At 35.0% G+C, this 23,822-nt stretch overlaps 2 protein-coding genes across 3 annotated transcripts; both read left to right on the forward strand.

The window, feature by feature from the left end:
* Positions 1–431: 431 nt before the first annotated feature.
* LOC106775044 (calcineurin B-like protein 4) lies at positions 432–5,369 on the forward strand. Of its 2 annotated transcripts, none has more exons than XM_014662074.2 (9): positions 432–580; positions 2,278–2,488; positions 3,276–3,358; positions 3,460–3,519; positions 3,748–3,856; positions 4,030–4,082; positions 4,273–4,353; positions 4,461–4,573; positions 4,669–5,369. In XM_014662074.2, exons 2-9 carry the CDS (start codon positions 2,380–2,382, stop codon positions 4,730–4,732), a joined length of 672 nt encoding a protein of 223 aa, XP_014517560.1. In that variant the 5' UTR covers positions 432–580; positions 2,278–2,379; the 3' UTR covers positions 4,733–5,369. The 2 variants fall into 2 exon arrangements, with proteins under 2 accessions (XP_014517560.1, XP_014517561.1); XM_014662075.2 differs by having other exon boundaries at positions 433–580; positions 2,278–2,461.
* Positions 5,370–10,955: 5,586 nt separating this feature from the next.
* LOC106775917 (dipeptidyl aminopeptidase 4) lies at positions 10,956–15,650 on the forward strand. Its single transcript, XM_022787198.1, is given in 6 exon segments — positions 10,956–11,010; positions 11,013–11,392; positions 12,068–12,295; positions 12,901–12,930; positions 13,215–14,324; positions 14,755–15,650. Coding segments are annotated over 6 exon segments (2,340 nt in total). The 5' UTR covers positions 10,956–10,970; the 3' UTR covers positions 15,307–15,650.
* The last annotated feature ends 8,172 nt before the right edge of the window (positions 15,651–23,822 follow it).

The following is a 23,822-nucleotide window of genomic DNA, read 5'->3' on the forward strand; positions in this document are numbered from 1 at the left end:
AAATTTAAAAAAAAACCTATCAAATTGAAAATAATCTATTAAGTTTTTAAAAATTGATTATTTAAAAATAAAATTAATAAAATAATTACTTTAATTTAAGAAAATAATTAAAATAACAAAATTAGAAAATAAATATAAATAAATATAATTCTAATATACCATCATAATGTTGGCTATAAGGTCCTGAGTCTATGGGTCTGAGTCGTGTACAAATTGGCAAAGAGAAGATGTGATGACTTAAACAGCTGGAATAGGTAAAAGAATTGGAAAAAGTCTTTTTAATAATTTTTTTTACAACTCATAGACAATATATACGTAGTGGTTTGTAATTGGATCCGTTTCAGATATTTCTTTAAGATAAATTCAAATAGATCAATTAAATGATGACACGTGTTTTATTGTTAAAAAGTTGTTAAAATATTACTGTAGGAACAAATTTGTGCCTCGATTATGATGCCACCACTCTACGCTCTAATCTAATACCTCCTTCCTTATAAATACATTATAAATATACAACGCCCCCATTTGCATCTCAAGCAACTTCTCTCCTCCGCCATCTTCATCCCAACACACACAACAGGTTTGTCCCTCTTTTTCCCATTTTCTTCTCTCATTCCTCTCTGTCTGTTCTAAATTATGTCTTCCTTTTACGTCTATCTATCTTCTCCTTCCTCCATTGCCAGCTCTTTTTAGATACAACAAATCTACATTTCCAATTTTCTCGGATATAATACCATTATCTTTTTATTATTTAACCCTTTCTGATTCATCCTTCACTGCAATTTTCTCACTGCCTGCGCTGACTTCTCTACTAACTGTTTCCATATTCCAACTACTCTGCTTTTCCTTTTGCACCTTACCTGTACCGGATGAATGGAATACAGAATCTAGACAACAAATGATTCGGAAGACTAAAAATAAATAGAAAATTAAAAATAGAAACCTTCTACTTTTCCTTTACTAAACAATGATTCTCTAATATTTTATTCAGTTCCATTCTTCTTTTCCCATTCTCTTTCTTTTTGTCTAAAAGTATATACTGAAACTTAATACTAAGTGTATTGTATACTTTGAATTGTAATATATGATCGTCAGATTCGTCTACAACCTCGAGTATTGTGAATTTTTTTTTCACTGAAGAGGTGAAGATTAAATATAACTAATACCTTTTTAGAAACTTTATTTTTAAAATATTATATTAAAATATCATATTATAGAAAGATATTAATTAATAATGGATGAATGAGTCAGCGAGCTGCTATTGTAGTCTCATTGATTTTGGTTTTTACGAATTTTATTTGCAAGAATTGCTTTTTTATTTCCATTAAAACCAAACAATTAACCTTGCCCACCCATCCTTCGTTATTTTGATTTTGATTTCGAGCTCTTCTAATGGCTTTTTAATATTTGTTTTTACGAAGAGAGCCTTTTTTTTTTTTTTTCATGTCCTTTTCCTTTTGGAAAACGAATTTGAGCCGTCAATTAAATTTATTGAAAGTAAAATTAAGACAGTGGAAGTGTATTATAAATATGTATGTTGAGGGTGTGCTGTCAAGTTGTTTTCATTGTAGGTTTTTTACTCTTGAGAACAGTTGACTATAATCCGATATTACATACAGACAAAAAAAAATTGTTATTCTTAATATCAAGTTAAAGGAAGAGTAGGTTAGATTTTCTTTTTTAATTAGTATTTTCATCTTTTTTTATATTCGATACTAGAGAAATGCGTTGAAAGATCTGAAAAGAAATATTACAAAGAAGGAAAAAAAAAAAAAAGAATCTGTCCTTAGAATCTTAGAGCATGCTTGGGTCACCAGAGTTGTTCTGTCTGATGTTTTTTTCCAAAATGCAAAAGGAGACACTAGTTTTTTCTTCCTTTGTCTCACTTGACATCTTTGAAAAAACTTGGATAGTAAAATGTGGTGAGTTGTCTGGCAAACGGATAATCATTAATTTGCTTCTTGCGCTTATCTTGCAAGTATAAGGGTCACTAATTGACCATGTTCATGAACCTTTGAGGGATGAAATAACGTAAATGAATAATGAAACAGAGATATTTTATATGTTTTTCTTTTAAAGTTCTTGTCAGCTTTACGCAATTTATCCGTGGCTAAATTTTTACTTTACATTGGAAAGTTGTAAACTGAGATAATTATGTTATTTTTGTTTTTGTTCAATTTTGAAATCACAAGTGAATTGTCTTGAACCTGAAGATGAATATTGGTCGATAAGAGTCTTACGTATTCCATGCAATTGAAACTTGAACTAATGTTGCAGATATTCATATTGAGCATAACTGTGATAAAAACTTAGGCCCTTTCCTGGAATGAATCCATTGTTTATCAAAGAATTTGGGAGAGAGTTTTGCAGTTCTCTTTAATGGGCTGCTGCTATTCATCTTCAAAGAGAACCAGAACGCCAGGTTATGAGGAATCCACCGTTCTTGCATCTCAGACACCTTGTGAGTATCATGATCCATCATTGAATGGTAAATCCTTGCTGCTTTTCTGTTCAAATTTTGATTTGGCTTCTGCTAAGAGCCATCAAGGTCCTTTTACTAATCTACTAATCTTATACTCTTGGGGGCATTTCATCTCCGGTTTCAATCTGTAAATTTACTCAATTTATGATTTAGTTTGCCTGGGACTCGCTAATCTTTAATATACAATACAGAATAAGCAAAAAATCAAATTTCCAAATTCAGTGTCGCAGTTCTTTCAGTTACTCCTAATTACTGATAGTTGATTGTGACAAATTATATTCTAATGATCATGTATGGAAAAATATGGGTTTGCTGTTCAATATTGTAGAACTTTCTGTAGGGGCATCGAAGTATTGAAATCTGATTTTTCACCGTAAATACAGTTAACTTGCAATTCCTATACAGCAGTACTCTCATTTTTCCCACGGATAGTTTCTTTACTCTCTTTTATGTTTTATGTTTTCCTCAAAGGATAGGTACAGATTTAAGTTCAAGGTCAAGGAAATTTTAAACTAATTGTTTAAAAAGGAACAGAAATATTTTAAATTTAAAGAAAAGTTTTTTATAATCACAAACTTTCGAGCGTTTATATTTTATACAACTTGTTAGAATGTTATAAATACAGTACCAGTGGATATAGAATCAATGTACTTAATCCTAATATCTTCTGTTATTAGGTTTATAAGATTCTAGCACAGCTGTTTGTTGAAACCTCGTAAGTGATTCGTGATTCTTTATGAGCTCAATATTAAGTTTCAAAGGTGATAAAAAGAAACTTTCTTTCTTTCAACAGTTACTGTTAGTGAAGTAGAAGCTTTGCATGAGCTCTTCAAGAAGTTGAGCAATTCCATTATTGAAGATAATCTTATTCACAGGGTGAGTTAGGCTTTAAAATTTCCAGTTTAGATGAGATGTCCTAAAGTTGGCACCTAAGTAATCTCTTTGACAATTTACTTCTTGATCTTCTTGCATTCCAGGAAGAATTCCAGCTGGCACTATTCAGGAACAGAAACAAGAAAAATCTGTTTGCAGATAGGGTTTGTGAATCTAATCCATGTTCTATAGTTTAAGATTATTTGCCCATAAAGTTCATGGAGGCTATATGCTAGCTATACTTACAATATCCGAAGTTGCGTACTTTTTTCTGTGGAATCTTTTTATCTGATGTATTGTTTTGTTCTACATTTACAGTCATATCACTTCTTTTGACTCTCATCCTTGCACTTTTTTGATTCTGATGCATACTCACATTTGTTTCTCCGTAGATTTTTGACTTGTTTGATGTCAAGCGCAATGGGGTCATTGAGTTCGGCGAATTTGTTCAATCATTGGGTATTTTTCACCCAAATGCACCTTTAGAAGACAAAATTACTTGTAAGATTGACCTTCCAACATAAATATTTCCTGTTAATTTCTTCTATCCCCTTAATCTTAGAGTTTCCTATATTAAGTTTATGCACTGGTTGTTCATGTTCAGTTGCATTAAAGCTTTTCAGTCACCTACATGATACTTATATTTCCTTAAATTGGGAATAATGAACTTGCAGTTGCTTTTAGGTTGTATGATCTGAGGCAGACAGGGTTTATTGAAAGAGAAGAGGTATGGTTTTCTTTCCTTGTTGAAATCACAACTTGATTTTTTTTTTTTTGGTTATTGATTTAATTTCACGTTATTGTTTCTATAGCTTTATCCATATCTATAAATACATATATTTATGCTCGCTCAGTATAAGTCTAGATCAACCCTTAGCTTTCACTCCTTAGCATAATAGTCTGGTTTATGTCTGCAGTTGAAGGAGATGGTATTGGCACTTCTGCACGAGTCGGATCTTGAGCTTTCAGATGATATGATTGAAAGCATTGTGGACAAGGTTCATAAATCAGAAAGTTTAGCTTATTTTTGTTACTTTTAAGTTCTAAGATGAGCTCCCTTTGAACTTGGCGTTCCTCACGTTGTTGTATACCTTCTTACCCACAGACTTTTAGTGATGCTGATATAAATGGTGATGGAAAGATAGATCAAGAAGAGTGGAAAGCATTTGTATCCAAACATCCATCCTTGATAAAGAATATGACTCTTCCATATCTGAAGTCAGTATATTCGTTCTCCATGAATCTTATTTTTTCAGCAACTCAAATTTCAGAAAACTTTCCTTTTCATCCATGTCTCCTCCCCAATGTTTCAGGGATATTACGTTGGCATTTCCAAGTTTTGTTGTAAGAACAGAAATTGAAGAGTCGGATATGTGAATTTTGAAGGTTTTGGCTTCATAAAAAATGCTATATATACTATATACTAGTTTATAGTATCTTGGATTTCGTCTCTTGATATTGTTGCTGCCAAGAGATGACCTTAGCTGCGGTGCTAAAGAAAAGAACATAATATGGTTTCCCCTGCGAAGTGTGTAAACCCGGTTTCGCAAATGCACAGCTACCAAGTGAAATTCTCTCTAGTTAGGTAGATATACCAAAGGGTACGAGTTATTCACTTGAATTGTTCGTTCAAATTCAAGGTTAGCTTGTACAAGCATTTTGTGTATATAATATATATGCACACAAGAGATGAAAGTAGGGTATGGTAACCCAAATATGTGTAACTCGGCCATCAATGATCTCTGTGTTGGATTTATGAATCATAGATCAAAATTAATAAGCAATAAACTCTTACAAAATAGAGTAATTCTCAATTCTCTTTAGAACAAAAAACGAAGCATAATGGAATGATTGACCATTGGGAACATTTAATGAATCAATCTAGATTGGTCTCTAATATTTCCTCTATAGAACAACTTAGGTTTCCTCTTATATTTTCTTCTATGATGGGGATGAAAGAAACATGAATAATGAGCATGCTCATGACCCTTTTATGTAATATTTGTTGGTAACTTTTCTTAAGTTTCAATGTTTTCAATTTGACCTTTTAATAAATTAAAATTATTATTGGTCTTTACACAATAAATCTTTCATGACATATATTCCCTTAGTCATAATTTACTTAATTAGACTATTTTATAATTGGCTAATAAAATACAATGACCCTAACATTTAATGATTTGTTATATATATATATATATATATATATATATATATATATAAATCTTTACAAATGTGTTAGACTTTATTGTCATTATATATCTATATCTTGAGTATATCAAAGGTCCTCCTGTCCATTGATTATATTTGCATGTAGAACCAAAGCAATTTTTATTGCACCAATCGCAATCAAACCTCATAATGATCACTAAGGCTGGCATAACCAAATGATACGGATTCATCATGTAATGTGTAGCATGAAAATTACGTGAAGGTGACATGTACACATCTATTTTCAATTGGTCCTTATTTTATCTCAATAATATCAATACAATAATCTTAATATACAAAGTGCAATTTCTAAATAATGAACCAAAATATATGCATACATGAAAGCCAAACATAGAACACAAACACATAAAAATGACTAACGCTTACTTAACCAAAGATTACTTAAATTGTAAAACACTCATAAAAGCAATATGCTTATAAAAGACCTTGGGTGTAAGAACCTTATTAAGAGAATATACTACAATGTTAAAATTCAATTCTTTTGGGTGGTGACTCATTTTTAGTATGTCATCATTATTCTATTTTAGTGTTCAAAATGTATAGGAGTAACTCTCTTATTCACGAAAGTTGGATGTAATGTATTTTAATTCTTTGTGATTTGTACTATTCTTTCATCAGTTTTGTGTTCTTTTCTCATTCTTAACTATATGATCATTTATTGATTTCATATTTGTAGGTATATGATTATTGGACACAATGTTAGAACCTATACTAAAATAGAAAGAAAAAAACCTATACTAAAATAGAAAGAAAAAAACCTATACTAAAATAGAAAGAAAAAAATTAATTGTGCATCTAGACATAGAATTCATCAATTGATCATTCAAAGCATCCAAATTTAATGCTAAATGTAGACTTTTAATAAAAAGATTTAAGACATTAGGATTTTTATTAATAAGCTTATACTTATTTCTAAAACTTTAGGAGTTGTTAAATAGTGGTATATAATGTTAGAGTATGAATTAGAAGTACATTGTTTAATGTTTTTACATTAAATTAGATTATGAAATCTAACCTTAACGAATTCTTTATTGCATAAGTACTTTCATACATTTAATTACATTCTAGATCTGCAATGGTTCTCATAAAATTTAATTATTTTCATTTTTCAGAAATTTTTTTTAACCTAAATCAATAAAAAAAAATAGTTTTCTAAACAATTTGAGTATTTGTGGAAAACAATATATAAACTTATCTACTTTATTATTATTTTAAAATATTATATAATTGATAAAAAAAATCATAAACAAACGTACAAGTATATAAGATGTATTTACAAATCCTCCATCAGAAAATCAAAACTAAACTTTTAAAAGATACTTAATACTTCATTAGCGAGAATGATTTATACAATACAAAACTTATATATATATATATATATATATATATATATATATATATATATATATATATATATATATATATATATATATATATAAAAGCAACTCTCTTTAAACAATCAATAGTCTTATTGCTTCACAACTCTTTCACATGTAATATTTCTCTTACATATAACATATAATGATTGCAGTGGACAATATATCATTGTACTTTATCCCTAAGAGTCACCACATTCACACCATCCACACATATCTAATCTTTCTTCAATCCAAATTCATCAAACATGGAATATTAACCCATTCATCATTATCCATGAATAATCATATAAGCTTAAAATAAAACATTTAAACATGGAAGATAGCATGTTGCAATGGTAGCACCCAACAAAACTCACTACACTCAACATCCAGCAAAACTCATTGGCACTCAGTGCCTAAAGCCCTTAAACCCTTGGAATTTAATTCCAAGTGGTGCTAGTGTGAGGAATAGGGTGCCCAACTCAAGACCTATGACACCTAGTGTAAACCCGCTGAAGCCCACTAACTTGTGAACGCCTAAAGGTACTAAGGTAGCGCCTAACGCCCTGAATCCCTAGAGCTCGCTCTCTTGAGTTTTATGAAAGACATCTAGCGGTCTTGTGATACCACTTGAGGTTGTATAAAAAATATAGCTTCTAATTTGGTTAAGATAGGTTATTCAACTTGCATATCGATCCAAGCAATTCTAACTAAATCAAATGAGTTCCACAGATGACATTTCTAATTCAACCAAATCAGTAATTCAAAGTGATACGACAACTATTCAAATGCATCATCACACTTTACTCATCATTTTAAAATAAATTAGTCCTTTTGAATAACTAGCTTCCTTTACCTACATAGATGCTCCTAGCTAAAAAAAGTGTTTCACACAAACTCTACCTTACACATGTTACTCTACTTGCACACAAATCATCGATCAGAACACATCTTAATAATTCTAACTAAACAAAGATTCATCTCGAGTCCTTAACGTCACATACAAGTCTAAAATACCTCACATACAATATATTTCTTAAAAGACCAAAAAGAAAAACAAAAGATAAACTTACTTTAATCAAGGTTTCAACCATATAGGATTGTAGACCTTTTTGTTGATCTTTAGTCACCAAGCAAATGAAAAATAAGTTCCAAAAATTAGAGAAAAGACAAAGGAAGTTCTACATTTCTTTTCAAGAAAAATAATGACTTTTTATAAAATAAAACTCATAATATTAAATATATTTATATTTAAACTTTTTATAAATAAAATAATAAAGTGTTATCATTAAAATCATTATTATTGTTTTCTAGATAAATCAAATTTAAACCATTATTAATCAAATGACTTTTATAAATTTAGCACTTATTTCTAAAATCCCTTTATTTATTTTACATACTGATAATTTACATTAACAAAATACATAATGCAATTTAACAAAATATATAATCCAATTTCATTATTTACATACAATATTGTTGTATACTAATGTTCTCCGAAATTTTGACTTCTACAACAAAATTAATTAAAAATAAATTTACTTACCACAGTATATTAAATTAAAATATCGAACTACACAGCGTTTATTAAAATTCAATATGTCAAAATCTCATAACATTTTATTTAAGGCATTATAAATAACCTCTATGTTTTCTCACTCACTTTACATATCACGGATATTTTCAAATAATATTAAAAGATAATACGATTGAAAATAACTTTTTAGCTTCATTAAGTCGAGATACTTAATCTTAAAGTTGTAAATTTTATAAGCTTTTATGATAAAATATTAGTGTATTTATTTTATACGTAATTAATTATTTCATTCATTTTTATTTATTGCAAAAATTTGAATTTCATTTTTAAATTTCTCTCCATATTTCCATAAAAATAGGATTATGAGCTCCACACTTAAAATTGGTGACTACAATACCTAAATATGACTATGTGAATATCTTTTGTATGATGAATATCTTTAAGCCTTTTAATTTTTGTATGTTGTTCTTTTCTTTTTGGTCATGAGGTAAATGATTGCACCAAAGCACTTATTGATTTATGTGAGAGGTGGGAGCCAATTCTTTATGCTCAATCACTTTCTTAGACATCACAAACTCATCTCGTAAGCTTTGTCATTTCTCTTCACCAACAATAATTTAAATTCCCTTTCAATTATTTTAACATTATAAAAAATTAACAATTATATCTTTATTATTTTTAACCTTAACTTCACCTTATATAACTTCTTGTTCAATCTTACAATGAAATAAAATACTATAGTTACCTCGTGATCCACACTCATACGTAAACTATGTTTGAATTTTATCATTTATTCGGAATTTTCGAGGTCATCACATAAGAATTTTCGTATGTTTCTCGATTCGATTGGTTTACTAGAATTCTAGTGATTGGATTCAGAAACCAAATTATTATAAATTAGTATGATGATTCGGGTGATACCATTATATATATATATATATATATATATATATATATATATATATATATATATATATATCATTGTGTTAAATCAATCATAATTACTAAATAAATAAGCTTTAAATCTCTAAAACATCAGTTATTTTGAGATGAAAAAAAGTTAAAATACCAATCTTATGAGAAAGGGATGATAGTTATTTGTTTCCTAGAAAAACATATGCATTGAATAATTTTAATAGAAGCTTCTACTATTTTCTTTTTTTTTGTTGTTTCTTGATATTTGGCTTTTTTTAGTATTTTTTTTATAGCTATCTATGCAATTATGAATGAAGTAGCAGAGCTAGATGGGGCATGGGAATCATCCTGTGTCCTCTTAGAGTTGTTTGATAACATCGAAAACCATTTTTAAGGCAATGATAATATATAAATATAAATAAATTAAATTCTGCAAATTTTATTCAACCTTTGTTTCCCTACCTATCCATCTATCAGAGTCCAACGCCACCAACTGAACACAGAACAACATCAACAACAACCTCTACTTGGTGCTTCCTCTTCCTTCTCCACCAAACCTTAAACTTCCACATAACCCAATCAAATTTTGCTTTAGATTCTCATTTCCCGTCAAACTATATCTTTGTCTCTCTCTTTCTGCGAATCCTCGGAACCCAAAATATTCCAACTAAACATTTCTTCTTTTTCATGGCAGATCCTACCCGTCTTTCATTCAGGTTAGATTTCAATCACCCTTATACTCAATTAAACTGGGTCAGTTTTGATTAAGGTTAGTCAATTAAAAAAATGATTTTTTTTTTGGGTTTTCTGGGTTCTAGTTTTACACGCAGTTTGCGATCGGATCCGGTTACAGTGGATAGACTCACAGGGTTTTAATGGTTCTGCCCTCCTTAGTAATTATAAGGGACTTGAAATGGGTTGTAGTATTTTAAAATCTATTATGTGATGAGGTGAAAACCAAATAAACGCGAAATTCGCATTCTTTCCTTTGGTTTGTTGCTCACTCCATCTTCTATCTTGCTTGGGGTCCAAGGTTTTTTTCGTGTTTTTTCAGTTTTGCTGCATTAGTTTATATACAGGTAGAAGCTTAGACTTAAAACAAGTTTCAAATTATTCGTGCCTGTCAGTATCAAGGGTAACTTTTATCTTCTTTTGTCCCTTTTATTAATTTTTGTTTTTAGTCCTCCTTTTGTTATTCTCCACCTGGATAATATTCTCAAATTTTTAGGTTTCTTCTCTACTCATATAATTTCTATTGATTTTATGTCCTTTATTACAAAATTAAAGTTCTCCAATTTTGGTCTTTCGAGCACATTCTTCAGTCGGGATCAATGGTTGGGGAAGTATTCGTGATAAGGATTGAAGAATCCTTTAATTCCTTTCTATTAAATTTATTGTAATTTAATGTTGGTGCAAATGTTGTTAAACTATTTAGCTTGCTTATTGTTTCTTTGAAGTTAAACTGTTACTTTTATTTTTTGTTCCGTGAAAATGCTCTCATCCTAATAATCCATGCTCTGTTGCAGTTCAATCTCATACCCTTTGGCATATCTCTGATGCAATCAGTTGATGAATGAGAAGAGAAATTCGAAGCGTCCAAAATCACTGCCTTACAACATGCCTGTGACAGACTCAAATGAACCGCAGAATTTTGATGATAACATTCTTTTCCCCGTTGAAGAGATTGTACAATACCCATTGCCCGGATACGTGTCACCAACTTCAATAAGTTTTAGTCCTGATGATAGTTTAATCTCTTACTTGTTTAGTCCTGATCACTCTTTAAACAGAAAGATTTATGCTTTTGATCTGAAGACCAATGCACAAGAATTGTTATTTAGTCCCCCAGACGGTGGACTGGATGAAAGTAATATTTCTCCAGAAGAAAAGTTGAGGAGGGAGAGGTTGAGGGAGCGTGGTTTAGGCGTGACACGATATGAATGGGTGAAGACAAGCTCGAAAAGGAAAGCAGTCGTCGTGCCATTGCCTGCTGGGGTTTGTTCCTTTATCCTGACATGCAATTGATTGAAAATTTGTCTTATGTTTTTAATCAGAAGAGAAAAAGTGGTAACAGGTTTTAAACATACATGTTAAACTTTAATTCCTAATGCTGGTGGGCACATCCCAGAAACACATGGACACACAGGCTTACATTACTCTAATAATTTCATCATGATGCCACCAGAATATTATTTCTGCCCTGAAGTGTAGCACCTCCTTGGAACTAGCTGTCAGGATTTAGATGTTCTATACGAATAAAATTGACNGAAGCTTCAAATGCTGATTTTTATATATTTATCTTTTTTGTTTAGGGTGGCCTATCATTCTGCAACTGCTAACATAATTGAAAGGAAGTTGCTGGAATTATTACTAACCTCTGCAATTTCTTGTTGTACCTGAGTTTGAAAGTTGTTTTAACTGAAATAATTACTGTTGCGTCATTGTCATTGGTATTTAGTAGGCTTAGACAACNCTGACCTGATACTAGTATAGGAATCTTATTTACATAACAATGCTATATCAAGCTGTTTACACACTGTTGTGCTTTGTATAGGTGTGTTTTAGAATGAATATTTTTCTCTCCTTTTGTATTTTATGTTGAATTTGATATTGATTATTAAATTCAAATAGTCAAGTGTNTAATGATTATCTCTTTTTCCATATGAGCAGATTTATATTCAGGACCTTTCCCTTTCAAAACCAGAGCTCAAGCTTCCAAGTGTATCAGGTTCACCTATTATTGATCCACATCTCTCTCCAGATGGATCAATGCTTGCCTATGTAAGAGATTGTGAGTTGCATGTTCTGAATCTCTTGTCAAATGAATCAAAGCAGTTGACCCATGGGGCAAAGGAACATGGTTTGGTAAGTTCAACACTTGGTTGTCCTTTACTGTATGTTACTAAATGCATTTGAGTTCAATGAAAAGCCGTTGATGATTCTTATATATTGTCACCAGGCTACTTAACCTAACCTTTTTAGATAAAATGTCATNAAGGAAAAAAAATTAGCATTAAAAGATTGTATGTATGGTAATGTTTCTTTTTAAAACATTCCAAGGTTTTCCTGCTTTAAATCAACTNCACATATTATATTTAGTGTTTTTAACTCTATCTTATGCTTTTGACTTGACATTAATTATGAGGTATTTACTGCTGAATTTGGTTAAGCCTGGTCCTTCTGTCTTTGTTGCCATTGATTGTCCTGGATGATGGTAGTTTAGTGTGCAGTGTTGATTCTCTTCTAGTTCAATCTAGTAGGACTTCGATGTTTTTCTTTTCTTTTTTTCTTATGAAAATAAGCGAGACTGAATTTGAAAATTGGAACTTCAGAACAGTCANTTNTTCTTGATGATCCAGTAGGATTTAGGTTTGGACTTGTACATTTGTCATTCATATGATTGCATAAAGTTTTTAGTTTGTTTTGTAGGAGAAGAAATGTTTTNTTTGACTTTTACATTATTTCAGTATGAGAAAATTTGACACTGGGTTTGGGTTTTGCAGATTCANGGGCTTGCAGAATACATAGCTCAGGTGAGATTTGGTTTACACTTATTTTTGTGTCTATATATCTTTAGACTAAATATAATGCTTTGCATTCCTTGTACATATTAGTCCTTCATTCTAGTTGTGACTGAGCAAGTTGCATAATAAATAGGTTTTGAAATGATGGTATTGCTTTCTACGTCATTGTTAGCTTGTTAAAATTTTCATTACCTTTGAAATGCCAAAAATAAACTCTTTTTATAGCTTAATATGTTATGTGTTGTGGGAATGATTTTTATATTTAACAATAACATGTATATTTTGGATTTCAGGAGGAGATGGATAGAAAAACTGGATATTGGTGGTCACTGGACAGTAAATATATTGCTTTCACCGAAGTTGATTCTTCTGAAATACCACTTTTTAGAATTATGCACCAAGGGAAGAGCTCAGTTGGTTTAGAGGCACAGGAAGACCACCCTTATCCTTTTGCAGGAGCTTCAAATGTTAAAGTGCGCCTTGGGGTTGTTGCAATAGCTGGAAGCTCCATTACTTGGATGGATCTTCAATGTGGGGGCACAGAACAGCAAAACAACGAGGAGGAATATTTGGCAAGAGTCAATTGGATGCATGGAAACATTCTCACCGCTCAGATCTTGAACAGATACCACACTAAAATAAAGATTGTTAAATTTGACATCAAAACAGGCAAAAAGAAAAATTTGTTAGTGGAAGAAAACAGCAATTGGATCAATATACACGACTGTTTCACACCTCTTGATAAAGGAGTTACCAAATTTTCAGGTGGATTTATCTGGGCTAGTGAAAAAACAGGATTTAGGCATCTTTATCTTCATGATGCAAACGGGGTTTGTTTAGGATCCATCACTGAAGGTGAATGGATGGTTGAGCAAATTGCCGGAGTGAATGAAGCTACAGGTCTAATATACTTTACTGGGACCTTAGATGGGCCCCTGGAGTCCAATTTGTATTGTACTAAACTTTTCATTGATGGAAGTCAACCACTTCAGGTCCCTGTCAGACTTACACACAGCAAGGGGAAGCACATTGTGGTCCTTGATCATCATATGCGAAATTTTGTTGATATTCATGATTCTCTTGGTTGTCCTCCTAGGGTGTTACTGTGCTCATTGGAAGATGGAAGTGTAATCAAGCCTTTATATGAGCAGTCATTTACAGTTCCAAGGTTCAAAAGGCTTCAACTTGAGGCACCAGAGATTATTGAAATACAGGCTAATGATGGCACTACATTGTATGGAGCTTTATATAAGCCTGATGCTTCAAGGTTTGGACCTCCACCTTACAAAACTATGATCAATGTTTATGGTGGTCCAAGTGTACAGCTTGTCAGTAACTCTTGGCTCAGTACAGTTGATCTGAGAGCACAATATTTGAGAAACCAAGGCATCTTAGTTTGGAAGGTCAGTTTTCTGAATTTTACACGATTATGCTCCACTTTTTTTTTTTTTTTTGGTTGTGCTTGCTTTTAAATCTTTATGTATCCACATTACAATGACAACTGCATGATGAAACTCAAATGTGTAGGACATAATTATGTAAACTATGAACCACACTTCCTATACACATCTTTAATTGTGAAAATCTGAAAATGTTTTCACCCTTGCATTTTATATTTCCATTTGTGGCAGTGTTCTGATGTTCCAAATGCATAGCCTCTTGTCCCTGGAGTTTTTAAACTGGGAATGTTTTTTTCTTTTTTTTTGGTAACAAACATGGAAGTTTGCCATTATTTTTAATGTACGATCAAAATACATAGAGCTTTGGCCTCTATCATGACCATATATACGGTCAGCATATTCTCATGTTAAACATTGCTCTCCTTGTTTACAGTTAGACAATAGAGGAACTGCAAGACGAGGGTTGAAATTCGAAAGCTATCTAAAACACAAACTCGGTCAAATTGATGCTGATGATCAGCTCACTGGAGCAGAGTGGCTTGTGAAACAAGGGCTTGCAAAAGCTGGTCACATAGGGTTGTATGGTTGGAGCTATGGCGGATATCTCTCTGCAATGACACTGTCGAGATATCCAGATTTCTTCAAGTGTGCAATAGCGGGCGCCCCTGTTACATCATGGGATGGATATGACACGTTTTACACAGAGAAGTACATGGGGTTGCCATCTGAAAACAAGTCAGGCTATGAAAGTGGTTCTGTTATGAACCAAGTGCACCAGTTGAAAGGGCGGTTGTTGCTTGTGCATGGCATGATTGATGAGAATGTTCACTTCAGGCACACTGCAAGGCTTATCAATGCTCTTGTGACAGCTGGAAAGCCATATGAGCTAATAGTTTTCCCAGATGAACGCCACATGCCGCGGCGTCACAGTGATCGAGTTTACATGGAAGGGAGGATGTGGGACTTCATTCAGAGGAATCTGTAACATAACTTTTTATTTCACCTCTAGTTTTTGGGTCTAGTTGAATGGACATAGTGGTTTTTGAAGTTTTTTTACCCAATAATCGGTTCTATTTCTTCTTGCCTTATACCTGATACTTCGATGGCTATTTTTCCCAACTTCCCACCCTAAAAAGAAACTCTTCTGGTATCAAAGAACTGATCAAGTCTTTAAAATTCAGATAGTTTCGGAGGAGGTATTATCAATAGACTAGTTTGATCTAAATTCTGAAATAGGTTGCTCTTCCATCTAGTACCAAATGAATGCTGTGTGATATACTTGTAGCTGTCTAAGTATATTTTTGGTACAAAATGAATAGCCTTCACATATATTAATGTCTTTCATCAACTTACCAATACTTACCAGTGAGAATGAAGTCTTTCGAGACTCCATAACATGCAGATGATCTTTTTCTTCTACTTGAGGTTTCTTAATTTGAAACACATGTATGTGATAATTTTAAATTAAATCAGTTACAAATAATAGGTACATAAGCCTAAATTGTTTTTTAAAGATGTTGTAGATGATTTTTTTTTTCTTGTTGAATCCTTTCGGTTGAGGATCCCATTCTTGACTACTTGTCATGTTTACCTTGTGAATTTGTTGGTTGAAGATCACTATAAAACATTGATAATGGAAAAAAATAAATTTTAACAAGGATGTGATCATGAAAAAGAAGTTCCAACAGAGACATAATGATCAGTTATCTAGACATATCATCATGAAGAAATATAAAGCATAAAAAAGCCTTAGACATGGTGGAAAAAAAAAAACCCTAAATAACAAATGGTATGATACTCAATGTAATACTTTTTAAGTTAGAAAGTTCAAAAAGTGCAAAATGTTATGATCTAGTTATAGACGTGTAACAAATTTGTGCAAATATAACAATTGAGTAATGGTACACAATAATTTAAAACAAATAATATCAAATAACATAGAATCTAATACAATATAATCATGTATTTGAAAAAAAGAATAACTTTTAGTAATTTTTTTAACGTGTATATAAAATAACAAACTTACACTAACAAACAAGCACATATTCACAAATACATCAATATTAATCACATCATACATTCATATATTAACCATATCAATGAATTGGGTGTTATAATGAGATGCATGAATGGTGTGAAATTTGACTTGTCTTCTTAAGCAATGTTTTTTAAGAACTTATATTACGTTTCTGAGTTAGAAGCCTAACTAACTCACAAACCCACTCAGACCAAGGCTCACAAACCTATTTACACCAAGGCACACAAACAGAAAAGAATAAAGAAAACATATGTATTCACAACAACGAATAACGAATACAATGATGAATTCGGGAGTCTAACCCTCTTCACAAGGTCTAAGACGTGTTTATACAAAGAATATGTCTAATCAACTAACTGAAGTACAAATGATTCTCCTTTTATATTCACTCTTCCCGCCTTCTCCTAACATTACTTCCCTATCTTCTTCCTTCTCTCATAAACTTTCCAGCTCCTAACATTATCCCCTTCCTGAAGATCAACCTTGTCCCTAAGGTTGAACTCAAAGAATTGCTCTTGAATGGTGATCCTGTCCTCCCAAGTTGCTCCATCCATCCCTTCTTCATGTTATTCGATCAACACCTACTCTTTTACATCTCCTTTTGTTGTTGTTGTCTTCTATCCAGAACATGTATGGGCCAACAAGAAGGTCCTTCCATATGTAGATCGGTTGGTAACTCCTTCTCTACACTCTTCGTTCCAACTGCTAACTTCAGTTGTGATGCGTGGAATACCAGATGTGTTCTAGCTGTGTCAGGCAGTAACAATCTAAAAGCCACTTCCCCCACCTGTTGCACCACCTTGAATGGCCCACAGTACCGAGTAGACAGTTTTGGGTGTATCCTTGCTGACATAGATGATTGTTTGGGTCTAATCTTCAAATAAACCCAATCATCCACCTTAATTGTTACTTACTTCCTGTTGTGGTTCGCCTGTTTCACCATTAAATCTTGAGCCCTTACCAAATGAAACTTAAGCTGTTGGAGCGCTTCATCCCTAGTTTGTAATTCTTGTGCCATCGCCTCCACCGATGTTTCTCTTGAAATGAACCTAATCAAGGTTGGTGGTGCTTGCCCATAAACCGCTTCCAAAGGTGTACATTTTGCTACTCCTTGGTAGCTTGTGTTGTACCAGTACTCTACCTAGGGAAGAATGATGCTCCGAACAAAAGCACCTCAGGTATCCCTTTAGTACTCGATTCAACACCTCCGTTTCCCCATCCAACTCCGGGTGATATGCAGTGCTCATATGGAGGTTTGTTCCCTGCAACTTAAATAATTGTTTCCAGAACAAACTCAGAAATAAGGGGCCCCTATCACTTACTATAGACTTGGTCACTCCATGCTACTTCACTACTTCTTTCAAAGATGCCTCTACCACTGTGTGAGTTGTATAAGGATGCTTCAAAGGGATGAAATGTCCATACTTTCTTAGACGATCAACCACTATTAAGATAACATCATAACCCTTGGATTTTGGGAGTCTAACAATGAAATCCATGCTGATTTCCTCCCATGTTGCTTTGGGAATGGGCAAAGGTTGTAGTAATCCTTGTGGTGAAGCTGCCAAGTACTTATGCTGTTGACACACCACACAATGAGCCACATAGTCCGTCACAGTTTTCTTCATTCCTATACAGTATAGGGATTGAGCCACCCTCTTGTATGTGCGTTACACTCTTGAATGCCCCCCTGTTGTAGACGCATGAAGCTCAGCTAGGATCCTAGGAATCCATTTTGATTTGGTAGACAACACTAACCTGCCCTTATAGTGTAACCTCCTGTTTTTCAAAGTAAATGCTGGATGCATAGTAGGGTTCTTTGTAGTATCTTCCACAATCTTCTTAAGCTCTTCATCCTCCTCAACTTCATCCAGTACCTCCTGAAAGTCCCTTGAATAGGGCCTCACTATTATTCTCAATTCTTTATCCCCCTCCTTCAAACTCCTGGACAACCCATCTTTTTCCTCCATTGCCTTCATTCCCTTCCTGGACAATGCGTCCTTCACTTTATTCATAGCTCCAGACTTGTATATGATATCAAAATCGTAGCCCAAGACTTTGGCAATCCAATTTTGTTGATTCTTGGTTGTTATCCTCTATTCCAACAAGTATTTCAAACTCCTTTGGTTTATATGCACTACAAACTTCTGGCCTCAAAGGTAGGGCCATTAGTGTTGGCTGACCATCACTAGGGCCATGAGTTGCTTCTCATATATGGACTTGCTCAAGGATCCTTTAGACAAAGCTTTACTGAAGAAGGCAATTGACCGCCTGTTCTATGTTAAAACTGCTCCAACTCCAACTCCAGATGCGTCGCACTCAACATGAAAAGGTTGTGGGTGAAATCAGGTAGTGCTAACATAGGTGCAGTTGTCATGGCTACCTTTAACTCATCCATTTCCTTCCTAGCCAAATCTGTCCACACAAAGCTGCCCTTCTTCAGCATATCAGTTAGAGAGCGCACAATCTTGCCATAATCTCTCACATATCTCCTGTAATATCGAGTAAAACCCAGGAACCCCCTTAGCGCTTTGATAGTTTTGGGCTCCTCCCATCCCAAGACTGTTTTCACCTTTTCTTGATCCATTTCCATCTCCTTCTCATATATTAAGTGACCCAAGTATCTTATATGAGTTCTTCCAAACTCACACTTCTTGTGGTTTGCTACCCACTGATGTTGCAACAATATATTCAACACACATCCCGCGTGCTCCAAATGTTCTCTCCAAGGCCTACTATATACCAAAATGTCATCAAAGAACACCAGAATAAACTACCTCAAGTGTTGTTTCAACAAGGCATTCATTGCACTTTGGAATGTGGCAGAGGCATTGGTAAGCCCGAAGGTCATTTACCAAGAACTCGTAATGCCCTTGGTGTGTGTTCTAAAGGCGGTTTTCTAGACATCTTCCTTACCCCTTCTAATTTGGTGGTAGCCTGCTTTGAGATCTATCTTGGAGAAATATCGCGCCCCTCTCAACTCATGGAGTAACATGAGAAATTTATCCAGGATAGTAGAGCCCTATTGAGAGCTTTATAATCTATGCAGAAATGCCAGCTCCCATCCTTCTTCTTGACAAGGATGAATGAGCTAAAATATGGGCTAGTACTTGGTCGAATGATCCCTATTCTCAACATTTCCTCCACTTGCTTCTCTATTTCCCCTTTCAAAAAAAGGGGTGCACCTATAGGGGCGTACGACCTGCCCCCTCCTTCAGAGCTATCATGTGCTTCATCTCACGGCCTGAAGGTAAACCTTGGGGCTCCTGGAACACTTGCTGGTATCTTTCCAGCACATTCTCCAACTCGCCCCTATGTTCCATAGTCAACCCCTACTTATCTTCCTTTTCACCAGGCACTTCCATTTGTCTTAAACCCTATATCAACGTCACTATATCTACTTCAGTGATCTTGAGCAATGCTTCTGGTGCTATCACTTCCCGAGCTAGAGTCGGGTCTCCTCTGATTGTTATCTCCTTTCCTCCTTGTTTGAAAGACATGGTTAATTTGTCCCAACTGATCACTACCTCCCTCAACTTAGCTATCCATTCTACTCCTAGAATCAAGTCTACACCCGAAATTCGAAGACATAATATTGCTCTGTGATTTCGGCTCCTCCCAACTACAACACCACCCCCTTACAACTCCCCTGGGTTTTCTTCCTCTGTCCAACTCCCAAACAAACTAGATGAGACTGAGCCTCATCTACTTCCAGTTTCATTTCCTCAACCAACGCCCTGGATATAAAATTGTGGCTGACGCCACTATCAACTAGGACCAACACCATCCTTCCTCCTAAAATTCCTTGGAGCTTCGTGGTTCTTGGTTGGGTCAACCCTCCTGTATAGAAGGATGATAATTCCAACAACTTATGATCCAACTCTACCTCTGCTTCTCTAGGTTCATCTACCTCATCCTCACCCAAAATTGTCACCCTCAAACTACGTTCAAGATAGTGGTGACCAAGGTAAAACTACCCCCTGCATCTGAAACAACGCCCTTCTTCTCTCTTTTTAAGTTCTCTTGATATGACAGATTTCAAACCCCTCTGCCTTTGGTATCGTTTCCCATGAAACTTGCGCTTCTCACCATACTATTCATTGGGTTTCCTTCCTTCCTCATAGATCCTACGCTCTCCACACTCACTGTCCGCCCAGTATGGTTGCGATTGGGTTCAACTTTGGTTACTGCCCCTTCTTCGCCCCTCCTAGGTTGTCCTTTACATCTCTTGCGATTCACATTGCCGCCATCAATTCTTACGGATCGTGCAGCCTGATGCAACTTCTTATGTTATCCTGTGGACCCACAAGGAAATATCCCAAAAGCTGTTCGTTTGACACCCCACTCGTTTGTCTTACCATGATTTCGAAATCTTGGATGTACTCCTCTCAAAGATCGAACCCCAATTTCTTTCCCCAAATCTTCTAATCATCACTACCTTCAATCCTTCCCAAGTGTGATTCTTTGCTTTCTCTCTCCAAAACCTAAACCAATAGCCAACACTCCTTCCATGCTGACATAGGCTAGCCTTACTTTCTCCTCTTCCATCACCCCCTATAACTCAAAAAATCTCTCAGCCTTGTTGATCCAGTTCAATGGGTCCACTCTTTCGAATACGAGTATCTTCACCCTTTTACTCCAATTGAATTGTCCTTCTGGTCGATCTGTCTCTTTCCCTCCAATTTCCTCCTGTCATCTTGCCCTTCGATTGACGTTCACGGACACCTGACTTACATCCGATTGGCCCTCGTGATCGTAATTGCGTCCTCCCAACATTCGCATAACTTCTTGAAGATCTTGGCATATGGTCGTCGAGTCTTGTCTTAGCGCCGCTACCTTGGCCTTCATTCCATCTACTGCAATCTCCATAGCTTCCAGCTAACTCTCCACCACATTTAAGCGTCCATCAATCCTCCCTTCCATCTCATCTTTCTCTCACAATTAGATCCGACAGGTTGGACCAATTTGTTAGGTTTCTGAGTTAGAAGCCTAACTATCTCACAAACCCACTCACACCAAGGCACATAAATAGGAAAGAAAAAAGGAAACGTATGTATTCACAACAACGAATAACGAATACAATGATGGCCCCCTCATAAGGTCCAAGACCTGTCTATACAAAGAATATGTCTAACTAACTAACTGAAGTACAAAGGGTTATCCTTTTATATTTACTTTTCCCACCTTCTCCTAACTGCTTAGGAGTTAGGAGTTCTCACTTACTTCCGGTCAGTTGAACCAAGAGTTAAAAAATGTTTTTTTTTTTTGCTTTCTTGTGTTGACTCAAATGGAAATGGATCAGCATGGTCAGAGTATAGATCACTCCATTGTAAGTGATTTCTTGGATGTGTTTCCTAAGGAGGTGCTAGGATTGCCTCCTTAGTGGGAGGTTGAATTCTCTATTGATTTGGTGCCGGGTGCAGGGTTCGTATCAATAGCCCCTTATAGGATGACTCTAGCGGAATTATCTGTGTTGAAGAATCAGATTGAAGATTTATTGGAGAAGCAGTTTATACGGCCTAGTGTTTCGCCTTTGGATGTGCCAGTGTTGCTTGTTAAGAAGAAGGATGATAACTCCAGGTTGTGTGTGGATTACAGGCAGTTGAACATGCTAACCATCAAGAACAAGTACTCGTTGCCTAGGATTGATGACTTGATGGATCAGTTGCATGGAGCTACAATGTTCTCCAAGATAGACCTGAGGTCAAGATATCATCAGATTCTGGTCAAGGTAGGAGATGTGCAAAAGACTACTTTCAGGTCCAGATATGGTCATTATGAGTATGTGGTTATGCCATTCGGTGTGACTAACGCTCCAGCCATATTCATGGACTATATGAACAAAATCTTCAGGCCATTCTTAGATAAATTTGTTGTTGTCTTTATAGATTATATACTTATTTATTCAAGACTCGGGAGGAGCATGGGGATCACCTTAAGACAGTTCTTGAAGTGCTAAGAGAGAAAAAGTTGTATGCTAAACTGTCTAAGTGTGCTTTCTGGTTGGAACAAGTTCAGTTTCTAGGTCATGTGATATCAACTGACGGGATTTCTGTGGATCCAGCAAAGGTTCAGGCAGTGCTTCAGTGGGAGAGACCCAAGTCAGCCATTGAGATCACAAGCTTTGTTGGTTTGACGGGCTACTATAGTCGCTTAATTGAGAATTTCTCCAGGATTGTGGCACCGTTGACTCAGTTGGCGAGGAAGGATCAGCCTTTTGCTTTACAAACATGTGCGAATCTAGCTTTCTAGAGCTACAAGAGAGGTTGACAAGTGCTTCGGTGTTGGTGATCCCTAACATAGGTAAACCTTTTGAGGTTTTCTGCGATGCTTTTTATTAGGGACTGAGGTGTGTGCTGATGCAAGAGAAGAAAGTAATCGCCTGTGCTTCAAGGCAACTCAAGGTTTATGAGAAGAATTATCCCACTCATGACTTGGAGTTGGAAACAATCATGTTTGCTTTGAAGATTTTGAGACACTATCTGTATGGTACACAGTTCTAGGTATTCAGTGATCATAAGAGTTTGAAGTATGTCTTTGATCAGAGGAAGTTGGATATGAGGCAGAGAAGATGGACGGAGTTTCTAAAGGATTATGAGTTTGATCTCTTCTACCACCCTGGGAAAGCAAATGTGGTAGCAGATGCTCTGAGTAGGAAAACAATGCACATGTCTGCATTGATGGTCAAAGAGTTGGAGCTGGTTAAGAGCTTCAGAGACTTGAGGCTACAAGTGGAGTTTGAGGCAGATAACATCAGATGCAATAGTCTTGTGGTGTCTAGTGGGTTGTATCAAAGAGAAATAAGTATCAAATGTCGAGCTTCAGAGATCAACATGGTTGATTGGTACAGATCAGGGCATATACTTTGTTTTGGGGGCTTTCAGAGGCAGAGTTTGTGTTCCTAATGATTCAGAGTTGAGGAGCTTAATCCCTGAGGAGGGTCATTAGAGTCGTTTTAGCATGCATCCTGACATGACTAAAATGTATCAAGACCTCAAGGAGTCTTTTTGGTGGCCTGGGATGAAGGGAGATGTTGCACGGTTTGTTGTTTCTTGTTTAACTTGTCATAAGGCTAAGGTAGAGCATTAGAGACTGATGGTTTGTTGCAGCAACTTGAGATTCCTAAGTGGAAATGAGATAGCATAGCCATGAATTTTTTTACCCATTTGTCATGCACGATTAGAGGTCATGACGGGATCTGGGTGATTGTAGACAGGTTGACCAAGAACGCTCATTTCTTGGCAGTTAATTTGAGAATGTATATGGCGAAGCTTGCACATTAATATATCAGAGAAGTTGTGAGACTGCATGGGGTACCTTCCAGTATTGTATGAGATAAAGATCCGCGGTTTACTTCTAGATTATGGCAGACGCTTCCGAGTGAGATGAACAATAGACTTCAAATGAGTTCAGCTTATCATCCCAAGACTGATGGTCAATCAAAGAGGACGATCTAGTCACTT

This window comes from Vigna radiata, chromosome 10 (genome assembly GCF_000741045.1).
Source record: "Vigna radiata var. radiata cultivar VC1973A chromosome 10, Vradiata_ver6, whole genome shotgun sequence".
NCBI classification, from domain to species: domain Eukaryota; kingdom Viridiplantae; phylum Streptophyta; class Magnoliopsida; order Fabales; family Fabaceae; genus Vigna; species Vigna radiata.

Excerpts from the sequence above, each read along its gene's own strand:
- LOC106775044 (XM_014662074.2), top strand. The coding sequence starts at position 2,380 with ATGGGCTGCTGCTATTCATCTTCAAAGAGAACCAGAACGCCAGGTTAT. Across the intron at positions 2,489-3,275 it reads TCATGATCCATCATTGAATG|TTACTGTTAGTGAAGTAGAA; the intron begins GTAAATCCTTGC and ends TTCTTTCAACAG. Across the intron at positions 3,359-3,459 it reads AAGATAATCTTATTCACAGG|GAAGAATTCCAGCTGGCACT; the intron begins GTGAGTTAGGCT and ends CTTGCATTCCAG.